The 25,431-nt window shown below is 39.0% G+C and overlaps 2 protein-coding genes, 1 long non-coding RNA gene and 1 other non-coding gene across 4 annotated transcripts in view; 3 read left to right on the top strand and 1 right to left on the bottom strand.

Moving 5' to 3' along the window:
- LOC146462486 (uncharacterized) overlaps positions 1-8,238 on the bottom strand; it is a 9,030-nt gene extending 792 nt beyond the window's left edge. Inside the window, exon 1 of the long non-coding RNA XR_014857132.1 lies at positions 8,195-8,238. This is a non-coding gene — a long non-coding RNA (uncharacterized LOC146462486). The remainder of the gene's footprint in view (positions 1-8,194) is intronic.
- The window catches only part of LOC146462485 (uncharacterized), a 20,391-nt gene extending 6,258 nt beyond the window's left edge, over positions 1-14,133 (top strand). The window contains exons 3-6 of the mRNA XM_085085592.1: positions 8,519-8,584; positions 8,840-8,979; positions 9,725-10,422; positions 14,099-14,133. Of these exons, the coding sequence (XP_084941718.1) occupies positions 8,519-8,584; positions 8,840-8,979; positions 9,725-9,784 (266 nt within the window). The 3' untranslated portion in view covers positions 9,785-10,422; positions 14,099-14,133. The remainder of the gene's footprint in view (positions 1-8,518; positions 8,585-8,839; positions 8,980-9,724; positions 10,423-14,098) is intronic.
- LOC146462483 (rho GTPase-activating protein 18-like) overlaps positions 13,794-25,431 on the top strand; it is a 34,381-nt gene continuing 22,743 nt past the window's right edge. Inside the window, exons 1-2 of the mRNA XM_085085583.1 lie at positions 13,794-14,228; positions 23,754-23,952. Of these exons, the coding sequence (XP_084941709.1) occupies positions 23,802-23,952 (151 nt within the window). The 5' untranslated portion in view covers positions 13,794-14,228; positions 23,754-23,801. The remainder of the gene's footprint in view (positions 14,229-23,753; positions 23,953-25,431) is intronic.
- Trnat-ggu (transfer RNA threonine (anticodon GGU)) lies at positions 19,097-19,169 on the top strand. Its single transcript has one exon. It is a non-coding gene; the product is annotated as a tRNA-Thr (tRNA).

Below are 25,431 nucleotides of genomic sequence, written 5' to 3'. Positions count from 1 at the left end.
CTTGAGGGCACCATCATGTTTCCTGTTGTGTGTCCGTGAGAGCAGAAATGTTTAGCCACAGGCAGGCCTGCTTTCTTTATGACGGAGCACAGATGTTCACAGTACCTGTGTACAGTTTCGCCTATGTACTACAGAGTGCACGCACGACAAGAAATAATGTAAAAGAGGTTACTAGTCATACACTAGAATCTCTGTTGGACCATCAAAGGTCCACCAAGGGTGTTGATCTGAGACGATGGGTTAGTCTGGGCGCAGGTCTTACACCGTGAGTGGTAAGAGGGAAACGTTCCAGTCGCAGCATAAGGAAATACATTTTTCCCTCGGATTTCAAAGGTTCAAGTTCATTTGTCTCTGCACAATATGTTCCATATTCTCCATTGCTCTGGCTGGTGTGGATGGGGTCACTGGCCAGTGCTGCTGCTGTCGTTCTTACTTCTCCGTCTCCATCTCGTCCTTTCAAAGATTCGTCTCGAAAAACGGACCCAAACTTCATTTTCTTCTTTATTTCGTTTTCTTTCCTTTACTGATAGAAAACACTATTACTTTCCTTCATCTTGAAAAACGTGGAGTTTCTTGCTCCGCACGCTGGAAATATAGCATGAAGTTGGTGACATCATTTTGACGTGGCAGGTTATGATTCGCTAAACGTGGAAAATGTCCTTGGTCTCAGGATCAGACTGAAGCAAGGTGAAATTGTTGGATAGTATTTTTTTTGACTCGGCAGTAGGTACGTAGCTTTGCCTGTTGTTCAAAGCCCTTTAAACACTGAGATCGCGTATAACTACCAGTAGCACGCGCGTGCGTAAACAAAAAATAGTTCAAATGAAGCTGAAATTAATACTGAACCATTACAACGTCGTTCCCAGGCCTTTTTCCTTGTAAATTGGTAGGGGCGGGAAAAGACCCTGGTTGAACAGCCCCTAGTTGGAACTGATGATTTTCATTTCACGCTGCTTACGTTGGATGTTTGTCCCATTGCATAAAAGCACACCCAGCACTTGGATATCAGAAATACTGTGACCCGTGGAGTTAAAATGTTGGGTCACAGGAAAACCAGGAGCGTTGTTGCGTGTGCTTCGTAAGTGTTCACTAAAACGAGTCCTGAGGCTTCGTCTGGTTCACCAATGTAAAGAAGAGGGCATCGACTGCAGGAAGTGCAGTACACAAAGATTATTAGACTGGCAGATGAATGGTCATGGATAGAAAAGAAGCATTTAGGGCCTCGCATCTCAGTAAGAGGACTGATGTTTTTGCAGGCATGGCTTCGGGGACGCTGGCACCCACTTGATCCATACTGCTCGGTAGAGGAGTTGTCGGTGGAGTGTACAAGCATGTTTCTCAAGCATGGTCTCAAACGTATTGGATGGTCTTAGGGTTGTTTTGGGCGAAAAATTGCAAGCCGTTGCTGTTGCTCGTAAGGGCAAAAATTGAATGATGCAAAATGGTGTTAAGCTTGCTTTAAGCGTTGATACTGTAGCCTTTTCCAAGTGGAGGGGGTGGGCCTTGAGAGGTTGTCAACAGCAACAACAATGAAAACAAAAAGAAATTTTGAACAACTTGTAAAATTTTCGATAGTAAATGGTTACATAATTTAAAGAAAAATTAATGATTTTAAGCTGAAGAACCACAGAGTCAACGCAAATATTTGGTTTTACTCCATTTTAATTACCATCCCGTTACTTTACTCCAATTTTTCTGCAGCCCTGGACATAACGAAACTGACCTTCGTATATAATTACATTAAAAAAGGAATGAATCTCAGAAAGATTGTGTTTTAAATTCTGCATAACTAAATCTCTTAATTGATCAGCAAAAACAAAACGAAAAATTTTCCCAGGTCAGAGACCTCAAATACCAAAGGTTTCTTGTGTGTGTTCTTGCTTTTGGACACAACCGTTATGGTAATAAAACTCCCATAAAAAAAAATCCCAGAATGGTGTGAAATGATAATGAAATGTCTGGTAAAAAGTGGCATCGCCAACGTGTCCTCCTCTGCCTTTCACTAAGATTGTTTTTCCACTCTTGCACCGAGCTCTTCAGGACATCAAAAGTTGCTTCCTTCCGCGCGTTTTGATTGTATGGTCCCATGGTAGATGCTCTGTATGCGTTTTCAAATAAACCTTCTGTTCGTGTTTTGGAGGAGTAAAAAATTTTGTCAACGAAAAATGGTGAACTATGGAATCATCGCTGATGAAAACAAGCATTTTGGTGTGCGGATCCCCTACTGGCTTTAGATGGACAGGGTCTCGATGGTCAAGTACATTGCGCATTGTACTGAGAATCAAGGTTTTGATCATATCAATGCATTCCTGCTCTTGGATTGAAATGCATTTAAAATTCGCGGCGGCTAATTTGGCCACAGTGCAGATTGTGCCTCTTGCCTTGTAAGTGGTTTTAGCGGGAAAGGCTATGAATGGCAGAAGAACTGCAATGGAATCCTGCAATGAAACCCTGAAGGTCGGCCTGAGCGAAACCGCGTCACTCTTGGCGGTGTGATTTTGCAAAGTATATCAAGGAGTTTGGGTATACATGGACGTAGCAGTAGAAGCTCGTTCAGGATCGGGAACGAGGGACACGTGCCGGATGGCCCATCCTCAAAACAAAAGAGGGCAAGTAACTCATGTTGAAGTACCATATAGTCACCCATATAACCCTACCCTGGCCCCCATATAGTCACCGTAACCTTAACCATCCTCAAAACAAAAGAGGGCATGTAACTCATGTGAGGTACCATATAGTCACCCATATAACACTAACCCTGACCCCCATATAGTCACCGTAACCTTAACGTGAAGTATATGCCAAACAGAGCTCTGAAGAATAGTAGCCGTGACGGTATTTCACTCCCCCTACCGAGGCAGGGTTAATCACAGTTTCTTTAGAAAATAATCCCTCTTTCTATTGGTGACTATTTGTGTTTCATTGCTGGTCGTTCTTATTCTTACCACGAGGCATCGATTACGGAAAACTCTTCTAAATAACAAGCACGTTTAATCGGCCAAAAAAACACCCCCAAAACGGCGGGTCACGGTAAACTTTCACGAAAATCTCCCAAAACGGGTCTCTCCATAAACTCCTCGCACACGCGACAATAGTATGCGTAACTTTGCTCATGAAATTTAAAATGCTCACGAAAATTCAAAATGTCACTAAGCGAGCGCGCTTTTTGCGCGTCACGCCAGTTCGTTTACTGTCTTCTTAAAGGCCAATTTAGACGGTACAACTTTTGCTTACGACTGTCGCATGCGATTTCTAGAGCGCGCGCTGCTAGCGTCACGCAAAAAATCGCACACAACTCTCGTCATTCAACATTGCCTAAACTTACGATTGTCGTAGGATTTTGCTGTAAAACATGTTCTCAAATCCTACGACATTTTTGGTGACGTACACGACAGTCGTAAGCAGAGTTGTAGGTTTGATTTACACGAAACAATTCGTGTCGTAGGAATGTCGTAAGCTTGTCGCATGCGGCAAATTTGTACCGTGTAAATCGCCCTTAACAGTGCCTTCATTCTCCATGAATAAAAACAATTATTACTTGTTCTTCATAACTCAGATTAAAAAAGGCAAAGGAAAAAAGGCAAAAATACCTTAAAGTATATTCAACTATGGAATAGAAATGACACGCTTATGTTCACAGTTCGTAGTTACTTTACGCCCCATATAATTCAAAACAGTCTATTACATTCCGTTAAAAAATTAATTTACGTTTTTAATTGAACACAAGCAATAAAGAAACTTCTAAGTAGATTAGAGAAAGAGGTAAAGCAAGGGAAGAGAACGCTACAGAGTTACGATGAAAAAAAATAGATGAGTTGTATTGCGTCTTTATCAAATAAAAGGGAACCCCCTCTTAAAATAAATAGATAAACGAAAATCAGGATATTTAAACATAGTATAAGGTTGCTTCTCTGCACAAGCAAAGGAGGATATACCATTTGCCTCCAGCTTGGCTTCTAACTTCATTTGCGTTATGAAAATGTAGATATAGTAGACGATGTGCCCTCAAAAACATACATTCGTAAATACCAAAGCTAGTACCGCGCAATACCGTGATAGCGGTCGAAATGAATGAATACATACAACTTATGGCTCCTTCATATCTTTTACATTTCCTCTTTGAAAGTCAGTGGCCTTTCTGGAGGCATCGGTTATTCCTTCAATCAGGGACAAAAGTTGTTGACACACATAAAATTACCAACCTTTATCCCTTGGTTTAAATTCTCCTTCTCCCCTAGTGAAAGGTAGCTTCCTCTTCCCCCCTTTTCAATGTTGGAAACAAATAAACATCCAGGAAGCGTTTTGCAACATTGTTTTGGGGGGGGGGGGGGGGGAGGATGGGGTGACTACAGATGTAAAAGGTGTTTTCATTCAAATACAAAATACCATGGTTTGTTCGAAAGCGTTAGTTCTGGTAAATTGTCTCAACACTTTTGTCCACGATTGTTGGTTGAACTTCCAAAAAGGAAGAGCACGTTTAAAGAACAATTTTAGAGCTGTGCCAGGTAAATATTTAAGTAAATAAATAATTAAATAAGAACAACTTGTGGTTCTTTCATATCGTTAATATTTCCTCTTGGAAAGTGGCCTTCCCGGAGGCATCGGTTATTCCTTGGTTGATCTTCTAAAAGAGGAAGAGCACATTTAAAGAACAATTCTGGAGCTGTACCAAGTAAATAAATAAGTAAAAAAATTAGTCAATTAATAATTAAATAAGAGCAAGTCATGGTTCCTTCATATCGTTAACATTTCCTCTTTGAAAGGGTAGTATCGAAACCGAAGCACTCGAAAACGAAGACCGAAGCACGAAGCACCCTAAAACTCGAAAACGAAGCACTCAGTTTTTAAGGCCGAATAAGGGCTTTGTTTTGTTTTATTCAGGGTCGAAATTTAGTCACGAATCAAGCATGATAACGGAAAGACGGATAGATTGCTGCGCAAAACTATTCAACTGCGAGTTGTTGAGAATGAATTTCCGCAGCCCTGACTGAATTAAAAAAAACACTTCAAAGTGGCATTTCCTGTTTTCCACGTGAATAAAGCATGTCAAGCTTTACCTTTTGTTGATACTTTTCTTCTGTAAAAGCTTCTTAGTTCTTTAACAACAACCTGTCTATCTAATTAACATGAATTTGGTTTTTCGCCTCTGTTGAAGTGATTGTAATTGATTGAAAATTGGGTGCTTCGTTTTCGACCTAGAGTGCTTCGTTTTCGAGTTTTGGGGTGTTTTCGTGCTTCGGTCTTCGTTTTCGATACCACGTTTTTGAAAGTGGCCTTCCCGGAGGCATCGGTTATTCCTTGGTTGAACTTCCAAACGGAAAAGGAAAAGCACGTTAAAAGGACAATTCTGGAGCTGTACCAAGTAAATAAATAATTCAATAAGAAAAACCTGTGGTTTTTCAAAATGCTAATATTTCCTCTTTAAACGTTGTCTTCCCAGAGGGAGGCTAATGTTTATGGAGGAAGCTCAGACTTTTCGGGACTACTATCTCTTCATCGTTGAGACTCGCCGATGAGACGATTGTCTTTCGGTGCCCTACGAAAATGTTGTTGTAGCAAATCAAGTAACACTCTCTTTAATTCCTCCCCTCTCCCCCCCCCCCCCCCTCCCCCTTCTCCTCCCCTACCCTTCTCTCCCCTCCCCTCCCCTCTCTTCTTTTCTCTTCTCTTCCCTACTTTTCTCAGAATGGTTTGTCATGAACACAGACCTCGATCATGGATCGCTGTCTAATTCATTTCTTGCGTACTGATATCCGATGGTACGTGGGAGCACTGTCAAAGACTCAGCCTCGAGACAACTAAAACACTTTCACTCATTAACCTTTCATGAATAATATGTAGATTTAGATAATTTCCAGGGCTAAACTTAACGTCAGTGGGAATGGCGCCCAAGCCACAAATGTCATGTTATGCCGGTGTTAAAGCCGTGCATTGTTGTCCGTAACCGCGGAAGATTAGAAATATGGCCTTTCTGCGTGTCAAAGCTGACACTTGAAAAGATTTGAAAAGATTTTGATGCTGCTCTCCCTGTTTCAGTAAGGGTATAAAAATTGTTCTTCTTTGTCAAGAGAGCCGTTTCTCTTGAGGATAGATGTGGTTCCTCGATTTATCAATCTAGTGCGCCTGTCCTGTGTCGCTTTTGAGTGGTGTTATTTCTAAACATAACCACTCAATGTAGCGCCTATTGTGGTCAGGTGCTTTTCCTCTATATTACTGGAAGATCTGCTAAAAGGTGACCCACTTATGACGCAGTTGAGGTGATACCTTTTGTTAATGAAAATTTATATATAAAAAAAAAACGCTATCTGCATGGTGAACCAGCTGTAGATTAATATACGATTACCTCCGTTATTCACACGTTTGTTCTAATTCAAGTTTTTTTTGCTTGACAATTTTACATTGTGTGTTCCGTGAAGACAAGAACTCACGCCAATGTGGAGATATCGTATTTATTGGGATTATAATTCGATCTAAGTAAAAAGAAAAATATCGTTGGCACTCGGCCTTACAACGCTCAAATGTAACAACAGGATAAAAGAAATTAAATAAACAAAGAAAACTTACTTCTGTAACTCCACATTTAACGCATACATGTAGACTGTCAGTCCAACGTTAATTCATCCAGGTTTGCTCAATATTTCAAAGGTTTAACATTGCTTCGTCACAGGCTAGCTCGATATAAAACATTACTTTCTCAACAGGTTAGCTTTAATCTATTAACTGATTCAACTCGCGCGATCATTACGCGTCTTTACCCGAATTTAAATATAGTACGCGCAACACAGCGCGCGCAAACAGTGCGCGCGGAGATACAAAAGTTTACAATGTAAAAAATGTTCATCCAAACATTGTGCATGTTTGTTTCTTCTAATTTACTGGAGTGTAGTTGTAGCATCCAGTATAAACGCTCACGTTTTCGTTTCAATAATTGAAACGAAAACGTGAGCGTTTATTAGACTTTCCTAAAGCCCATTTTGTTATACTGTGATTTGTTCATTTCCTGTCCTCCGATTGAATTCACGTGTTTTGACGTCTGGGTCTTTACCAAGGAAATGTTCCAGCCTGTTCTTAGGCTGTGCAGAGGGAGAAGGTGTAGTAAACAAGTATGCGTCGAAGGTTAGCATCTCGCTCATAAATACATATTGGCTTGGACTCAAAAGATTCTTAACCTAATTGTTCTTTTGGACGCATTATGGACATCTTTTCCAATTTTTGAGTCGTGGACTTCTGTAGGGATTGTTGATAGCCTATTCTGTGTCGCTCGTCCTTCTTTAACCAGCTTTAACTACTTTAGAGTTCAGTTGCTTTTCTTCTTTTGCTCTGTGTTTTACGTTGTTTTTGTTCTTATCTTTTCTTTTCGTATGACCCAGTTATGGGTGGTACGCTGGCATCCGTGGAAAACATAAAAACGCTGAAGCGAATGATCACAGGTTAAATTGCTCCGTTATACATTCCTGTCTGATTCCAAAATTAATCCGTGCAGTATTTTTCCCTCATCAGTACTTTGATGTTGCAAATGTTTGCTTGTGCTTGTGTACTGCAATTTCAAAAATGAGTTGTAGTCTCTTATCGTCCTCATGACTCCTCAGTGAATGCTGATTTTGTTTGACTGTGTTCATCCAGTATGCTGCCTACTGACTTTTGTTGCGTGTGTGCTCGTATATTTGTTCTTGTTCTCACTATGACAGCCATAGTAACTGGATGAGTGACTTTGCAGTAAACATTTATCCATGCCAGTTTCCTTCCTGTATGTTTCCGCGGGCCGGTCTCCTTGTTCCAAATACTTCCGTTGCGAATTCTGTATACTGACGCAAGTGAGACATTTAGTTTCAGCTGTACATGTGAAGATCATAAAAAGCTGTCATGATCAGGTGCCAAAATTATAGTATTGTGTTATACTGCATTGCTCTGTATTCTATTCTATTTTAGTATAAATCTACTAGCGTTCTATTACGAATGCCGTTCTCTGATTGGCTACGCTACTCGCTCTATTCTGTGATAGATGGTGAGTAGCGGTTTTTCAACAAAATGGCTGCCGCTTCCTTGCGTTTTCGAAGTGTCTGCGATGAGGATATAGATAATTTACTTGTTTAGTTTTGACCTACTAGTAGATTTATACTAAAACAGTTATATTATTCGCTCTCGATTTCTATGCATGATAGCTGATTCGGGCTGCGCCCTCATCAGCTATCACGCGATAGAAATCTCGAGCTCATAATCTAATTGTTAAGTATACAGCTGTTTCGACAAAGGTTGTCCAAAAAAGCGTAAAAGCGTAGGCGACAATGCCCAAAGGTAGTTGGGAAATACCCAATAGATTTCAATAAAAGAATCCATATTGCCCGCCATCTCAAGTCTTCGCTGTACGGTCGAGGCATTATGGATTCTAAGCTTCTCGACCGTACAGCAAAGACTTGAGATGGCGGGCAATATGGATTCTTTTATTGAAATTTATTGGTTTTCTTCCCCAATGAAAAGCGTTATTGTCATCGCGTCACCTGGTATTTTTATTTTCCAGCTGACTATCCAGGCACCTACAAAGGAAATGAAAGCAAGTCAAGTCTTTTGAGAGGAACAGGGGAAGGTCAGAGTGTAACAAGTCGCGTAAAATCAGTAATATTTACTAAACAAGAGGGGTAAAAACATGCCGTACTGAGAATCATTTCAACAGTAAATAATGAACAATTTGGGGATAGAGTAAATGTACTAATCAGCAGCATAGATTTTAATGAAAATATAGACAAAAAATGAAAACTATTTTTACTGTTACAACTGAGCTCTCAGGAGCTTTTGAGCAACATTTTTCCTCATCTTATTTTTTATTATTATTTTGCTATAGCATTCACTATCAAATGTGCCATTTCTGACTGCAAGAATCCTTGTGGAACAGCAGCAAAGTGCATCAGAGCACTCAAACGTCTTGGCGAAATTAACAATTTTTTCATTGGTTTGAAAGAAAGTGAAATTGAAAGCTTGAAGGTGTGTAACGCGCATTACAACAAAGACCATCGGCGTCACAACCAGCAGTCATGGAATGGCATTCATCTTACAGACCAAACATGCTCATGCAGTATGCAACAACACAGTAAAAACAACTAAATTACAGTCCTGCAATCACCACAGTCTTTAAACATCAAGCAATGGCTGGACAGTCGACAGAGCAATATCATGCTCTGAGTATTGTACGAAGGTTTGTATTATCATCAAAGGAATCGTGGGCACATCAATTTAAAGTGCAGGTTGTACTTGAAAGTCTCCTAGAAGCCACCAAAGAAGGAGACAACCGGTTCATTGCTATGATGCAAAACTCCAATTTGACTGTGTCCAAAACTGAATTCATCAACGGTTTGGCCACTAACAACAAAAAAATAACAGTAAACTTCCTGAAAGATGCAATCATAGCTAAATTTATTGTTCTTGGAAAAACAGTACAGATACATTTTCTTCTTCAACCACACAAAAAGATGTCACTTTCATGCCTTACCACAGAAATTATACTCTCATTGAGAATGATGATTATTCAAGAAAGTGACGCAGGCATACTCGGAAAAAAGAAATCCGAGTGCTCCTATCAGGAGTCGAACCTAAGACCTTCCGATTACTAGTTCGGATGCTTTACCACTGAGCTACAGGAGACTCGTGGGAGCTAAGGCCATCAAACGAGGTTCATGGGACAAACATCCTGCATACTGCTAGGATTTGAATGTCGAACATTGTTTAACAGCCTACAAACTCTGCCTGTGTGCCATGGAATTTACCAAGAACAGTGGGTATAAGTTTGTGAACAGTACACAACCAACGGAACACATTAAAAGCCTGATGGAAGAAAAAAATTCACACAGATGAAACACATATTCTACTCCATCCTAAGAAGAAATTGCAGACATTTACAAAACCGTCCGAAGCACTGGCTTCAATGGTAAAGACTGCCCGTTTGTCTTACCGCAAGCATCCAAAACTACTCAGATAAGATGTGACTCATGTCAGCAACTTTTAAGACATGGTGTTCGCAAACTGCATGCATATCATACCACAGTTTGCAACTCTTCCACAAACAATAACATGTCTACGCATTCAACAACAAAAATGTCTTCCTTGGATCACGAACAACTTCTTTTCCGTTGTCGAAAAATGACAGATATGTAGAACACTTAAAGAAATCCAACAGCAGGATTCAAATGCCACTTAATGAGAAGAAAAGAAAAGAAAACCTTGTAGACCTTCCCTCTAATGTCAAACTCACAGCCCTTGGTCTTAGTTCTTTAGTGAAACTTGCGATATCTAAAGAATACCTCAACAAGGATTCTGTTTTATATGCTCTGTTGAGTGATATTGTGACATCACTTATAAAAGCAGAACTGAGAAAGAGATTCATCAATCTGTTAACAAAGTACAAAACCACTTGGCAGAGGGAAAACTGGGGTAAGTTGGGATGAAAGCCTTTGGCACTCCAGTCTCCTCCTTCCCCCGCCCCCAAGGTTAGAGCTTGAGCTCTAAGCTTGAATGCTTGTCAACCAGCTTAGCTTGCTCTCTCGCTGCCTCTTTCGAAGACGTCAAATATAAAAAAACGACAACAACAACAACAACAACAACAACAACAAATCGTCTCCTTTCCATGCATTAAGTCCAGCCCCACCCCCCACCATAACTCTGAGACTACTACAGTTATGACAGTTATGGCGGATGAAGAGTACGTCCAAAACTGTTCCCTTTGGCGTCTGCAACCAGAAGTGGTGACGTCATATGACGTGTGATTATGCCATGATTACCGAATGGTGGCCCTCTTGGATCCGCCATCTTCGATTTCTGGATTTCTCCAAAAGTTCAGGAAAGCACCAAAATTAAACGAGAAGTTAATGAGAACTAATAAATGAATACTAATATGAGCTAATAACATAAAAGTTACTTTAAGAAAAGTAATTTTTCTTCATTTGAAAAAGGATGAGTGCCATTTTCCGAAAACATTGCCTGTCAAATATGGTTGCCATGGTAACATCAAAGTCAATGAACAGTAACCGACCACATCAAATTGCTCTCAGATAATAAATTTCTCAAAAAGTCGTGAAGTTTCATTGCATTTGCTCAAATATTAAAAAAAGTTATTCAGTTTCAAAGTCGCCACGAACAGAATCTCCCCCCCCCCCCCCCCACTCCTCCCCCGATCTCCCTGGTCAAGGTTAAAAGAGATCATGTTTTCGAGAACTTTGAAGACAACGAATCCTACCTACATATTTGTAACATTCTGTCTTCGATTAAAAGGGATTTAGGGGGTTGAGACAATAAAGAGATTTAGAATTATGTTCAAAGCTAACGGCAAACAGGAGAAACGGACCACGTGGCAATGTTTATCTTACATTTGATGCTCACTGTTTTCAGTTTCTCAGTAAAATTGAGCAGTTTTACTTTATTATCAAAGGTCAGGATTATTTTGCATTATTATTCCACTATTATGTCATTTCATCAAATAAGGTCAAGAGAACGCGCAAAATATGAGACCGTAATACACTGTAGTGTCCCGGTTTGACCGGTTTACAACAGAGCGAATACGGACAGAAAAGGCAGAAAAAAGGAGCAACAATGGCCGGACTGGACGAAGAATAGTTTTTGAAACGATGCAAGCTCGAAAACAAGTTTTTAGCATGCCAATCACTTGTCATTTATCTTTTCATTTTATCCAATCAAATTAAAGACATTTAACTGGCTTTCTGTGTTGTTTACGTCATTCGTACGCGCCATATACCGATGGACAGTTAATGCCGGGTGTATTTCAAAACTGTTACCAAAACAGAGAAGCCAAAATAACAAAATCTTTTTGTAGTGGAATAATAAATCCCTTATTCGATGGTTTTACATATAATACTCGCGGACATTTTGCTCATTGCTCGTATTTTTCCTCGCCCCTTCGGGGCTCGGAAAAATACTACGCAACTCGCAAAATATCCGCGCGTATTATATGTAAAACCATCGAATAAGATATATTTATTCTCATCTATGTACTCAGTTTTTCAAGAAAACATAAACGCGAATCTCACGTTTACCATTTGCCGGCCGTTAACATGTAGGGAGGAATCAAGATTCTAGCACTAGGAAGATCCTAGAGGACGGATCATCCTAGCGCCATATGTTTTCTCTATTCAGTTTACATGCAAAAAGTACGGTACTTGGCCCTAGCTCTAGGATCTTCCTAGAGACAGGAAGATCCTAGGACTAGGGAGATCCTAGCACCATGTAAACTACTTTCACTCGGAAGATCCTAGTACCAGGGACAAAAAGAACAAACATGGCGGTAGCCGGGCGTTCAGCCGCTCAAGGCCGACAGTTATTCTTCTTTTCCTTCTCCACTTGGTAACCACTTCGGCCGAAATTTCTGCATGTAAAGCAAACGAAAAGTTTTTCCGCCTACTCGGATCTTCCTAGTGCTAGGATCTTCCTCCCTCCATGTACACAGCCCCTAAATCTCTGTAATTTAAGCGAATCTACAATGTTGAACTGCTGTAAACGTGACGATAATTGAGGCTTAACTTGATAAATGGGGAACTGACACGGGTATGCGATATCATTTCAAAGGTCTCAAAACGTTTCTTCAGTAACAAATAATAGTCCAGGTTTTTTTTTTTTATAAATTATCACCCCAGTGTATTAAAACTGTTGATCAGTGTCTGGCCAAAGGTAGACTCGGGCCGAGTGGACTGCATGACTTAAAAAAATAATTAGGCCAACTTTAGTTTTCAAGTTCTTGAATTTCCGTTTCCAAATCCGATACAACAGATCATGAGTTGTTCCTTTCAAGAATTCAGTTCATTTCTTTTACTCGCTGTTCTAGAATTACTTTCTAACCGACGCGAAGATGTTGGAGAGATTCGAAACTGCGTTTACGGCAAGTTAACGTTAGCGTGAGATTCGCGTTTAAGTTTTCTAGAAAAAAAAATATTACACATTCAGATGAAAGCAGTGCAAAAATAATTCTGACCGGCGATGCTTACGCAAAACTATTCAATTTTATTGAGAAACTGAAAGCAACGAGCGGAAACTATAAGGTAAGCATGATTGTCATTTTTGCTGTAAAGGTAATTCTATAAAAATATCTCTATTTTCGCACCATTTCACCTAAAATGGTCAAAACCGCCTCCGTCGGTCAAATTGAATAACCGGAACCACTGAGTGAAATGAAATTCATTCCCGGTTTTATACAGAGGACACTCGAACATGATAAATGCCAGGTGCCCTTGTAGAAAGAAAGAGCAAAGGAACCGGTGTGTAATATTCCTTCTGACTGATTATTCTTGCCAGCGTGTTTTCAGTCTCAACACCCCACCGTTTCTGATGAAAAGCGAAAATAGTATGTCGAATCGAAGTATTTGTAGATCATCCGCCCATTAGCGACCCGCGTCATTTTTGCTGCATCGCTTTTTTTTTTTGGCCCACGGCATTGCCCTTCCCACGATTTGAGATCCGGCGAAAGAAAAAAAAACGTAATTGCCTTCAATCAGGTTTACACTCAACTCAAGAGCATTTTTTAGAGATAAAGAACAGACTCCTAATCTAAATATTTTTAATAGAGTTTGGCGAGTTTTGCTTTTGATTTGCGAAAAACGTACGGTCTTCCTCCCAAACAGGCCGGAACATTCTCCTAATATAACAGCCAAATACAGTCAACAAGACGAAACGCCTGTTCCTGTTTTTGTTTCACAAGCCGAAAAAGGCATTTGCTCTCACAGGCTAACGGCCAAAGAGCTATGCTATCTCGGGTAGCACATATAGCAAATAAAAATTTCAAAATATTGGCAGGGGCGTCAATATTAGCCGACACTAGCCCTTGGGTAAATACGTCAATTCGGGTTAAAAATTCGTTATATTACTATGACTAACACGCCACCTTCTTTCCTTTCTAAATAAATACGTGACGTTTTTAGTATTTGTTCACCCACTGGCAGTGATTATTTTGACTCCATTGCAGAATTTTCTTTTTTGGAGAATTTTAAAATATTTGGGAAAAGTTTATGTAAAGACACTTTAGGGGACCCCACAAAGGCTTACTTTTGTACGTCACGTGACCTGGAAGCCATATTGGTTGATTTGTCATTTTCCCTTTCAACAGCGGTGGGCACATTATCATACGTGGGTTTCTACAGCGCAGCATATATTGTAATTTGTACTGATGATGGAGCTAAAGCTGTGGATGAAAGGAGGGTGAAAAGAACTTTGTTTTTTAGGAGAGCGTAACCCAGGTGAGTTTGGGGCAAAGCGAGAAATAGCGAAATTCACTTGTCAACGAGACAGCGTTCGAACAAATTGCGCCGAGCTACATGCAGCGGTTTGTAGCCTAACTACTTCCATGCTGACTTTTTTTGCTTATTTCTTTAGTTTTGTTTGACCACTTGTTTTCAAGATTGTTTCTTCTCGTAATGATGAAATAATAGTTAAACTTGCGTTGCTTAACTTAGTCACAAAACCCACTGAAAATCTGGCGCGAATCGGCGTAACTTTCGCACAATTTTGTGAAATTCTCTGAGCTTCACCCGCTTATATTAAGCTTATACGGTTGTTTATTTTCTCAAACCTTAGTATTATAGCTTCGATTTTATTCCTACTAGTCATTTTGTTGCCTATTCCTGTCTTCAAGAAATCAAGTTCTTTCTTTTTTTTATGTCAAAAGTGCCAAAAGCTTTGGTTTTAACCACCAGGTCTGTGGTTCGATTATTGACATTTGCGTCTTAACTTGGCGGCTAAGCACAAGTCACTTTGATAACCTCGGTATGGAAATGCTTCTTTTTATCAAGCTTTTTGTATTACATCATCCAATATTGGAAACAAAAATGTCCTGTGTATCTTTGCAGCCTGATTCATTTATTTCAATTTGGTTCTGTATCGTTCAACGGAAGTGCAAGTCAAGAGTTCGGCTAAGCCTGTCTCAGCGGGAATTAATAAAAATGTTATTACTGTATTTTAAGAAATTATTGCGAGGCTCAAGTGCTTTTTAAACCTTTTTTTACGTTAGATTCAATAATTAAGACTTACTCTTGTGATCACGAAAGTTCGAATTCAAGTTCGGTCAAGAATTTAAGCTGATATTATCAAGGCTAAAGAGATTAAAAGGATTTTTGTTCTTCATGTTGTGTAGCGGATATCTTGCTGCGAAATGTATTATTTTGTATAAGCTAATGTCATGGAAAATTTATCGCAATGTTTTCTTTTCTGTGGTTGAAGGTGGAGGTTATTAGTTCCTTGTCTTGTGGTATGAGCAAATAAACTCTTTTGAAAATACAATTTCACGCTTTAGGATCGCCATACGACGGCTTTACGTGAGTAGCTTACAAATGACCTTCGTTACGCGTTCTAAAAACTGCTTCGGCTTAAATTCAATTTCCCTTGGGCATTTTCAACTTCTAAAAATATATATTTTAAAAATTAAAAAATATCACTTACTGCAGCTTGATTGAAATTTTATTTGATCCTAAGTGACTTAGTTTTCTTCGAATTTATTTACAGTTTACTTACTCGCAATTTGGAAGTTGGAACAATTAGGTCCACTTCCTTGCAGTCGACATCTCATTAATTGCATTTATGGCGGAATATTGTGTTAAAAAAAACAAAGCCACAAAACTTGGCTAATAATAGACCATGGATCAGTCTTAAGTAAATTTACCTTTGTAAAGCCATTGTCCTTATATCCATTGGGGAATATTAAATTTCATTAAGCCAATCACATACCGGAATCAAATTGTTATGCTTTAGATGAGGGTCATTGTAAACATAATGGCTTCTTAGGATATTGAATTTGTTTACTGCTAACTGACGTCCTATGTGGCTGTGTTGTACTTAGTCAGCGTTCTTATGTACTGTACACGTATTTGCACTTTAAACATGATCTTGCATAATTTTTTCTCAACACCGTCTAATCTCCTTCTGGTGCTGAAATACATTAAAAATGATTAGACAAGTTTCTTGTTAGTAAAACAAGCAGCCTGGTCTCAAAGTATGATTCAAGTTCTTTCATTTGAACGGTAAATACGCTAGACTGCAAAGTTAGAGCCATGTTTCAAAGCAAGTTTGGGGACAATATATGTGCAATTCCCTCTCACTCAACTAAACCAACATGAGCCAACTTGAGCTCTCTGAGGTCACATTTTGACCTAGACACAAAAAACTATAAAATTAATGCATTGCATAAAGTATCAAAGTGGCCTCTGCAACAGTGCAGTATAATTGCACGATAGTTTTCTAGGGTCAAATGTCCAACTTCGTGTGAGGCAAGCTAAATTGCAATTCTGTCGAGCCCAAATTAAGATAATTTGTTGAATTCATTGGGTTTAGATACCTGTCTTAATTCATTCGAATTAAACCAACTTCAAACCAAAATGAATCTTTGAGTCTGTGTTATAGTAAACAGTTCAATTAGAAATCACTCTGTAGCTTTTATAATAAAATTATTCATCCCTTCAACCAACTTAAGTACAACTTTGAATAAACAGTGCCATGTTTAGCTAAGTACTGCCTTAAATACAATACATTTGTATGTACAACTGTCATATGAAATGTCACACTTTAGATGTAGTTGTCAGGCTTACATTTGTAACCACATTTCCATCAGTTAAAACAACACTACAGGAAAGCACTGCTCAAATAGCTTTCATCTGAATGGTCAAACTTGATGATTTTATCCTTAAACTACAGTTAGAACCACCTTCTACAGGTACATAAACAATGCTACAGGAAAGTTATGCTCAGTAGCTTTCACTTGAATGGTCGCACTTTAGGATTTCATCTACAGGCTCAAAAGTTAGAACCACCTAGTACAGCATAATAAACAGCACTACAGGAAAGTTTTGCTCAGTAGCTTTCACTTGAATGGTCACACTTAGGATTTCATCCACAGATTCAAAAGTTAGAACCACCTGGTACAGCGTAAAAAACAACACCACAGGAAAGTTCTGCTCAGTAGGTTTTATTTGAATGGTCACATTTAGGATTACATCCAAAGACCCACAGTGTACAGTCACTTTGTGCATCATTATAAACTGCACCAAAGGAACATACTGTACATGCTTTCATTTGAATGGTCACAATAATATTAAGGATTTCATCCACACACTCAAAAGTTACAACCACCTTGCGATATAGCATAATAAACAGCACCATAGGAAAGTACTGCTCAGTAGCTTTCATTTGAATCCATGGTCACAACAAATTTCGAATTTCATTTGTGGATCCAAACATTGCAGCCACCTTGTACAGCATAATAAACAGCACCACAGGAAAGTGCTGCTCAGTAGCTTTCATTTGAATGGTCACACTTTAGGATTTCATCCACAGACTCAAACTTTAGAACCACCTTGTACAGCATAATAAGCAGCACCACAGGAAAGTGCTGCTCAGTAGCTTTCACTTGAATGGTCACACTTTAGGATTTCATCCACAGACTCAAACGTTAGAACCATCTTGTACAGCATAATAAACAGCACCACAGGAAAGTACTGCTCAGTAGCTTTCATTTGAATGGTCACACTTTAGGATTTCAACCACAAACTCAAACGTTAGAACCACCTAGTACAGCATAATAAACAGCACCACAGGAAAGTGCTGCTCAGTAGCTTTCATTTGAATGGTCGCAGTTCAGGAGTTTGTCCACAGACTCAATGCTAGAGCTGCCGCAGGTTTATTCTCTGACACTTCAAAGTTCAGAAAGCTGTTAGTGATTTGTACATGATGTTTCACTTTAACAAGTTGTCATTTGCAGTTATGTGGGTTGTTATTAGTCTGTGACATTTTCCTAGATATTTCAACAGAGCAGATCAACTTACAGCAATATTTAAATTATAAGCAGGAAGTGCATGCCCACTCATTCACAGCATGGATGGACATGTAAATTCATTTCAATATATACAGTGTACGTGTAGCATTTTAGAAGCTACAGCTGTAATTCCAGCATTATTAGTATTACACAAAAAAGTCATGCTTTTTTATTATGATGTAAAGTATATGAAATAATTCATATATGAACTGTGGATATAGATGAAAGTGAGAAGTGATCATCGCAGTGAATTTTCCAATTTATGCAATTGGAAATTGGAAGCCTGAAAAAAATTCAGGCTTCAACGGGATTCGCGCGATGCTCTACCAACTGAGCTATGAAGCCACACATTGGGAGCAAGGTGTTGCTGAATTTTTTTCAGGCTTCCAATTTCCAATTGCATAAATTGGAAAATTCACTGCGATGATCACTTCTCACTTTCATTTATATCCGCAGTTCATATATGAATTATTTCATATACTTTACATCGTTTCACTCCTCTCACGGGAAAATGGGAACCTACAATTGACCTTGCTCCCAATGTGTGGCTTCATAGCTCAGTTGGTAGAGCATCGCACCGGTAACGCGGAGGTCACGGGTTCGAATCGCGTTGAAGCCTGAATTTTTTTCAGGCTTCCAATTTCCAATTGCATAAATTGGAAAATTCCCTGTGATGATCACTTCTCACTTTCATCTATACTGTATTTACTCGAATAAGCGCCGCGGCGCTTATTTAATTGTTCGTGTCTCCTGTGCGGCGCTTATTCGAGGGCAGCGCTTATTTGAGGGCGGCGCTTATTAAAAGGCTCATACCACAAAGCCAAAACATTTCCTTGCTGCAACAGTTACAGGGAAGAGAAAGAGGGAGGTTGGGCTTGTCGTACCGGCGAAGTTTACAGCCTTCACGCAAGAACTGAAGAACGCGAACATTTTGAAGAGAGAACTGAATGAAAGAGCATCAAGATATACTCACTTCGAACTGAAAAACATCACTATTGATGACAGTAAATTCCCATTGCTGGCTTAGAACCGCATTGCAGCGATTGCAGTGTATTTTTATCATTTTATGGAAATACTCAAATAAGCGCCGCACCGGAGCTGCGGCGCTTATTCAAGGGCGGCACTTAATAACCATTCCGCTCCATGTGCGGCGCTTAATCGAGGGCAGCGCTTATTCGGGGGCGGCGCTTATTCGAGTAAATACGGTATCCGCAGTTCATATATGAATTATTTCATATACTTTACATCGTTTCACTCCTCTCACGGGAAAATGGGAACCTACAATTGACCTTGCTCCCAATGTGTGGCTTCATAGCTCAGTTGGTAGAGCATCGCACCGGTAACGCGGAGGTCACGGGTTCGAATCCCGTTGAAGCCTGAATTTTTTTCAGGCTTCCAATTTCCAATTGCATAAATTGGAAAATTCACTGCGATGATCACTTCTCACTTTCTTTTTTATTATGTTGCACACCTGAACACCTTTTAACACATACAGCTACATGTAAATATTAAAGCCATACACTATAGTTACACCTATAATTATATCATTTGTTCAATACATGTAGGAAAAGTGAGTAATACAGTTGTAATAATAAAATAGTTATAATAAAAACAGTTATATTTTAAAAGGAGGCCTCCAATCAGCTGACGGTGGTTTTCAGGAGGGTCCTCTAAAATAAAGATTAAAAATACAGTACCACCTGAAACTATTGGACCATTTGCCGCGATTTTGCCTTGGTTGAATCGCGGTTTTGATCTGCGGTTTCACCTTGGCAAAACCCCGTCCAACCACAACGAAAACCCTGGTTTAGCCTAGGTTTTTTCCGGTTGACTTAAGCCGCGTTGAAGGGTAGGACGCAGTTGGGTTTGAATAGGCTATTGTTCGCTTTGTTTTCATGTTCTTCGAGGACAATAAGCGAACTGTCGGGTTTTAGGTGTGATAAATTTCACGGAAGCGCACTCACTCTCAAGGGAATAAGCAAAGCGCTCTGTGAGCGAACTCGTGAATTGAACTGGTAAATGTAATAATATTTCAGATTATGCCAAAAGTTATTTGCTTAACGCGCAAAGCAATTCATTAAACTTCACTCGCACAATTCCTTTTGATACGCGAAGCAATGCAAAGGTCAGTGAAAGCTCGAATGCTAGTCGACGAAAGAAGAGAGCGCTTCCAGGTCTTTTTGAAGGAATTACAATGGGACTGGTTGGGCATAAGTGAAAAGGCACTGCCACTCCCGTTGTGGCTGAATAACAAACTGCAAGCGTCCAGGTTTCCTTCCAAGAACCGCCGTAAATTAACTTATTATAATTTTTTTTGCGCGTTGTGTTGTTGCTGAATGAAACTTGATACACGTGAAGGAATTTGGTTGCCTAGCACGTGACTGAAAACTTCCCGGTGTTTTCATCATGGCACGGTCCTTTCTACGTCCAAACGACGATGGCTTCTCTCAATGTTTTAAAACATCGGAAGGGGTTTTTCACTTTTGTTAAAGTTGCTTTTTTCGTTTTATCCAAGGTAAATATTAATAGAAATACATTAAGCGTTGCGGTAATTTTCCGTGTTTGTCTTTGTTCCAAGTGAATCGATCTTATCGCTCTGACTCGATACCGAATCAAATCTATTTCGAAGTTTTGGTTTTTCGAATCCGGATTACATTGGCAATATATTTGGAGGGATTTTCACTTTGTTTTTCTCCGCTTCCGTACTGAAATCCGATTGCATATTTTGAATTCAACGTCCATATTTTGATTAAAGTTTAATATATTCTCATCTACTTTGTTGCGCACTTTGCATCAGGAGGAAGGGTTATCAGGAGGTTTATCAAACGAATAGCATCTTTCTTGACTGTGTGGCGTAACGGTGAGGGTAAAAGGCGGCATGAGTTTGCAGAATGGCATGTGGCACGACCTGCGGCATGGCATAATTATGCAAAATACGATACTTGGGGAATAACTTAAGAAATAAATTAACTGAAGAGCGCGTCCTGTTTTCGCGCCAATTTTATAATTTTAAAAGCTGAATATTTAAAAACAACTAGACAACAGAAAGAAGATTAGAAAATACAAGGCTGGGATAAATCATGTCGATCGCTGGTTAGGAAGGAGTGAGGGTAAAGAAATCTATGAATTTTCGTGGTCAAGGGACTGAGTAAATTTAAGTTTCATGTTCGCTTTTCACCTCGTGACTTCCATGTAATTGACAAGTTCAACTTGCGTACGTATCTCGCCTAAAATGTAAGGTGAGAAAAAAACAGAACCTATTTTTCTCATGAGTTTGTTGCAAATATTTTATTCGTTACAATATGTAACCGTTAAATTTTCACGGCAGCGTCTGATAAAACTATTCTCGGACAAAGCGAAGGCCAAACGCATTTTTAAAAGTTCAACAGCAGTTTCATAAAAGAATAGCAAAGAAACTTCCCAGCTTTTCCTGAAAGCTTACCTGGTTTGACAGCGAGCCGGAATAGCTTACTAATGCAATTTTTCAAAAGCGGCAAAATTTGTTGAACTGATCGCATCGAGTAATATTTTCCCCCTTAAATTCAAAATTGGCTATAAATATTTTGTGATTTGAAATGGCAGGCGAAGAAAGTGCCTTCGGTGGAAAGCCACAGGTCAAGTTGTAAGTTGTGAGTTTCATTGACCTGACCGGCGGGGGAGGGTAGCGGGGTATTTTTCCTCACAACCTACTTATTTTTTAGACGTTGACACAACTATAGCTCGTTATATCTAAGAAATAAAATTCTGGGATAATGTGGAATTAGATAACAAACGCAATATGTGGTAAAAAAAATTACCCAGCGGAGGTGCCGTGGCACCACTATATGTTTCAGCGCCTTTTAAGGCGAGGAAGGTCTCACCCGAGGACTGTCTCACCCAAACTGACTTTAAAATGTTTTTTAAGTCGGGAAAAGGTAACATATACTTTTAATGTTACTTCGTTTTTTCTTTAACGAGACGTATATTAACATGATGAAGGGGATATTTTTTTCCAGAAAAGGTGATTAATCATCTGCGAACGATCATACGCTTCCGAGAATATGCTGCTCAACATCTACAATATTTTTCAAAATTATGGAGAAACCTCAGGCGTTCAATCAGCCAATCTTTAGGACGTGTTTAGGTATTAAAGGTATGAACTATATACTAGAAAATTTTCAGCTTGCTCCCGTTCTTCTGAAGTAAGTTATTGTGATAAATGCAAAAAATTTCCGGGAATAGGCACATGTACTCATATTTCCTTGAATGTGTGAACAAAACAGTATTCATCGATTTCTTCAACCTCACTTCTTCCTAACCACCAATCAAACATGTTCTATCCCAGCTGAAGGCTTGTTTTTTTTTTTTTTAATCAGTCCATCTGTTGCATTTTCCGAAACCTCGAAAAAGCTAATGCTCTTATTTTAAAATTGGCGCCAAAAAGAGATGCACTCTTCAGTTAATTTATTTCATTTGAGTCATTCCGCAAGTATTGTATTTCGCATAATTATGCCATGCCGCAGGTCATGCCACATGCCATTCCGCAAACTCATGCCGCCTTTTACCCTCACCGGTGGCGTAAACAGCAAGAATTAAACTGAAACTATGTCTTTTGCTCTGTGATTATTGCCTGTAGCATGACATAAACTGAACATGTTCCAAATGCTGAAAAAGAAACTTTCGTCAGTCTGCCAAACGAATTGTCATCGGTCGTTCGGTTTCCGATTCGGTGAGTCTTTACAAATTCTTTTGTTTGAGGGCTTCTTTAGGATGAAAAGTGAGATAATGTTTGACAATACCCTGACAATAGTAATTAGCCATTATTGTATTTTTACCGAGGCATTGCCGCATCTAATTCACCGCGGCTTTCGGTTGCTTTTGTCTTTGCCGCGGTTGCGGTTTTTCGTCCCACCGCGGTGAATTCGCAGCAATCACGATCGGCAAAGACGATGTTTTACCGCGTGCAAATGGTCCAATAGTTTCAAGCGGTACTGTACATTAAAATACAACTAAAAACAGCTAAAAACTGGCACACAACTAAGGTTCAGTTAAAGATACTACATGTTACTGAAGTTAATTGTCTTAACCCTGCATGCAAGTTTAGTTTTACATGTACTGTAGCTTACGATGTTCTTAATTTCCATTCAAATATTGTCAATGCATTGAGCCTCGGTAAATGCATGCTAAGAACCGTTGGTATTATTACCAGTATTATTATCTCATGTATCTTAGTATTCATAACACTGGAAGCTTGTTCTTGAGTTAAGTCACCTCTGGTGTCCTTAGATCTCAAGAATCTTCTCATGATTCAGGCTGTTCAACTATTCCTAGTAAGAAACATTTGAACAGCCAGGAAGGAATAGGAACCGTTCCTACTCCCTATTAACCGTTCCTAGTAAGGCAGTCATCTGTACACTGTACTACATGTAATTCCACGGACAGTTGGATTCCAATTGTTGCTAGCTGTGCTCCTAATCCTATTGGAATTATTATTATTATCATCATCGTCATCATCATCATCATTATCATTATTATTATCATTATTATTATTATTATTACTATTATTATTATTATTATTATTATTATTATTATCATTAAAAACACAGTGACGTTGATGAAGGCCACATGAAAACATTCAGTCATTTGTGATCTCTCACGCGAAACGTACATATGTAAACTATCAGCTATCCATTTGAATGGACCCTTGCCATTTGCTTGCTGTTCATCAGCCATTCAAGAACGGTAGAAAGCCGTTCAAATGGCTGATGCTATCTGTTTACCAAACTTCATCACTCCTTTGAATGGCTTGGGTTATTGATTTGAAAAAATCAGCCAAAAATTCAACATAAATTTAACGGGGTTATGTTCTTAGTCCTCCAACTCTGTAATATGGACGGTCAGGACTTCTTCATTATTCACAGTGACTGTAAGTAATAATTCCTATGATGCAAATTATAATGAGTACCTTGTTTGATTTTGCCAGTTTTGTGTAATTTGCTCTTGGTGAAATGACCAGTACTTCAACGGGCTAATGGCTGTACGTATGAAAGGACGAGGCTGCCATGGTCTGGACCAACTGGAATATGACATATTTTGGACAGAATTCAGGGCCATTGAGGAGAGCAGGCCTCTGGTGCCTGATGAGGAACATGAGGAGGAACCCTCTAAAGAGCCCCCAGGCGGTATGTACCCTACAGTGTTACAAGTCATTTACAGTACTGATAAAACAACAGCAACAAAAACACACACAAAAAAACTGTTTTAAAATCTTAGGAACTTAGCATTTAGTGTACCCTGCTAACCTAAGGTTTACACTAATTAAGTTAAAATCTACATGTACAAATGTAGTTCTAAGCAAAATTTCCCTTGCTTTATGTGATCTACAATGTACCTACAGTTGGTAAAGGGAACAGCTTTCTGGTACATGTACACAGTCTTCTTAATTGTTAGGTATTCTTTCATCAATAAGGGCACTTCCCATTTGTTAGAACTAACCGGCCAAACCTGTCAGTTCTTAAACGAAATGTACCAATTTGAAGGACAAGTTTTATCCTACTCCTTAGAGTTTCTTCAAATAGCGCCTACCGTTTTTGGAGGTATGTACCCTAAGTGTTACAAGTCATTTATTGATAAAACAAAAGCACTTCGCATTTGTCAGAACTGGCTGGCCAAACCTGTCAGTTCATAAACGAAATGTACCAATTTGAGGGATAAGTTTTATCCTACTCCTTAGAATTTCTTCAAAATAGCACATACTACATGTATTTTCGGCGTGATTACTTTCAAGATTTTGTAGCAACATCCCTTCAAAATGACGCGTTCGATTTACAGACTGGCCAGTTCTAGTGAATGGAAAGCGCTGTAAGACAAAGGGGTAGGAGGGGTAATGCTTTTCAGGAAATTAGTGATAATAAACATTTAAAAGTGATATCAAATGTAGTAAGAAATTGATATTAATGGTTTGTTTTGAACAGTTTGTTTTGAACCTGAAACATGGTTATGAAAGCATGGTGGCAGACAAACTGTTGTTGTGTAAAACAATTATTAATTGTCATATTTCTTTTTTGCTTTGTTATAAAAAAATTGCCTTGATAACCCTTCCCATTTAGCATTAAAAAAACCACTTTTTTTTTCCACTGAAAGCATTTAAATGATGGTTCAGGTTTGATAACATTATAACCCTTGTGGTACATGGCGACTAATATGCATGCTGATATATTTTGCTGTGGCTGGCCGGGAATGGATTACCTGGAAAATAGCCCATAAGTGACTTCTGATAAATTGCTAGATTCTCCTTCCAAAATAATTACCTCGTGTTTTCTTCTAAAATAGGGAGAATTTAACATAAAATCAAGAGTCACTTAGGGTCTTTTTCCACGCACCACTTCAGTTGCTAAAAATTGATTAATGTATACTTTGTCACTTAATATTTTCCTTGAAGTGCTCAATAGCCCAATTTTGATATTAATATTAAAATGCAGCCTGAAACAATAAACATCACTGTGAGGCTCTGGGGAATAAACATGTAAACTATACAATTTACAGAGGGTGAGGGAGGAGAGAAGGAAAGAAATTAGAAGAGTTAACAGTACAGTATATGCATTGAATGATAATCAAGACTGAATGATCTTAAAACACAAGTCACTTGCTTATCACTAGTT

This window comes from Pavona decussata, unplaced genomic scaffold, assembly GCF_977016875.1.
Source record: "Pavona decussata unplaced genomic scaffold, jaPavDecu1.1 SCAFFOLD_187, whole genome shotgun sequence".
NCBI classification, from domain to species: domain Eukaryota; kingdom Metazoa; phylum Cnidaria; class Anthozoa; order Scleractinia; family Agariciidae; genus Pavona; species Pavona decussata.
The sequence above is the reverse complement of the archived record's forward strand: the minus strand, read 5'-3'. Positions and strand labels throughout refer to the sequence as shown.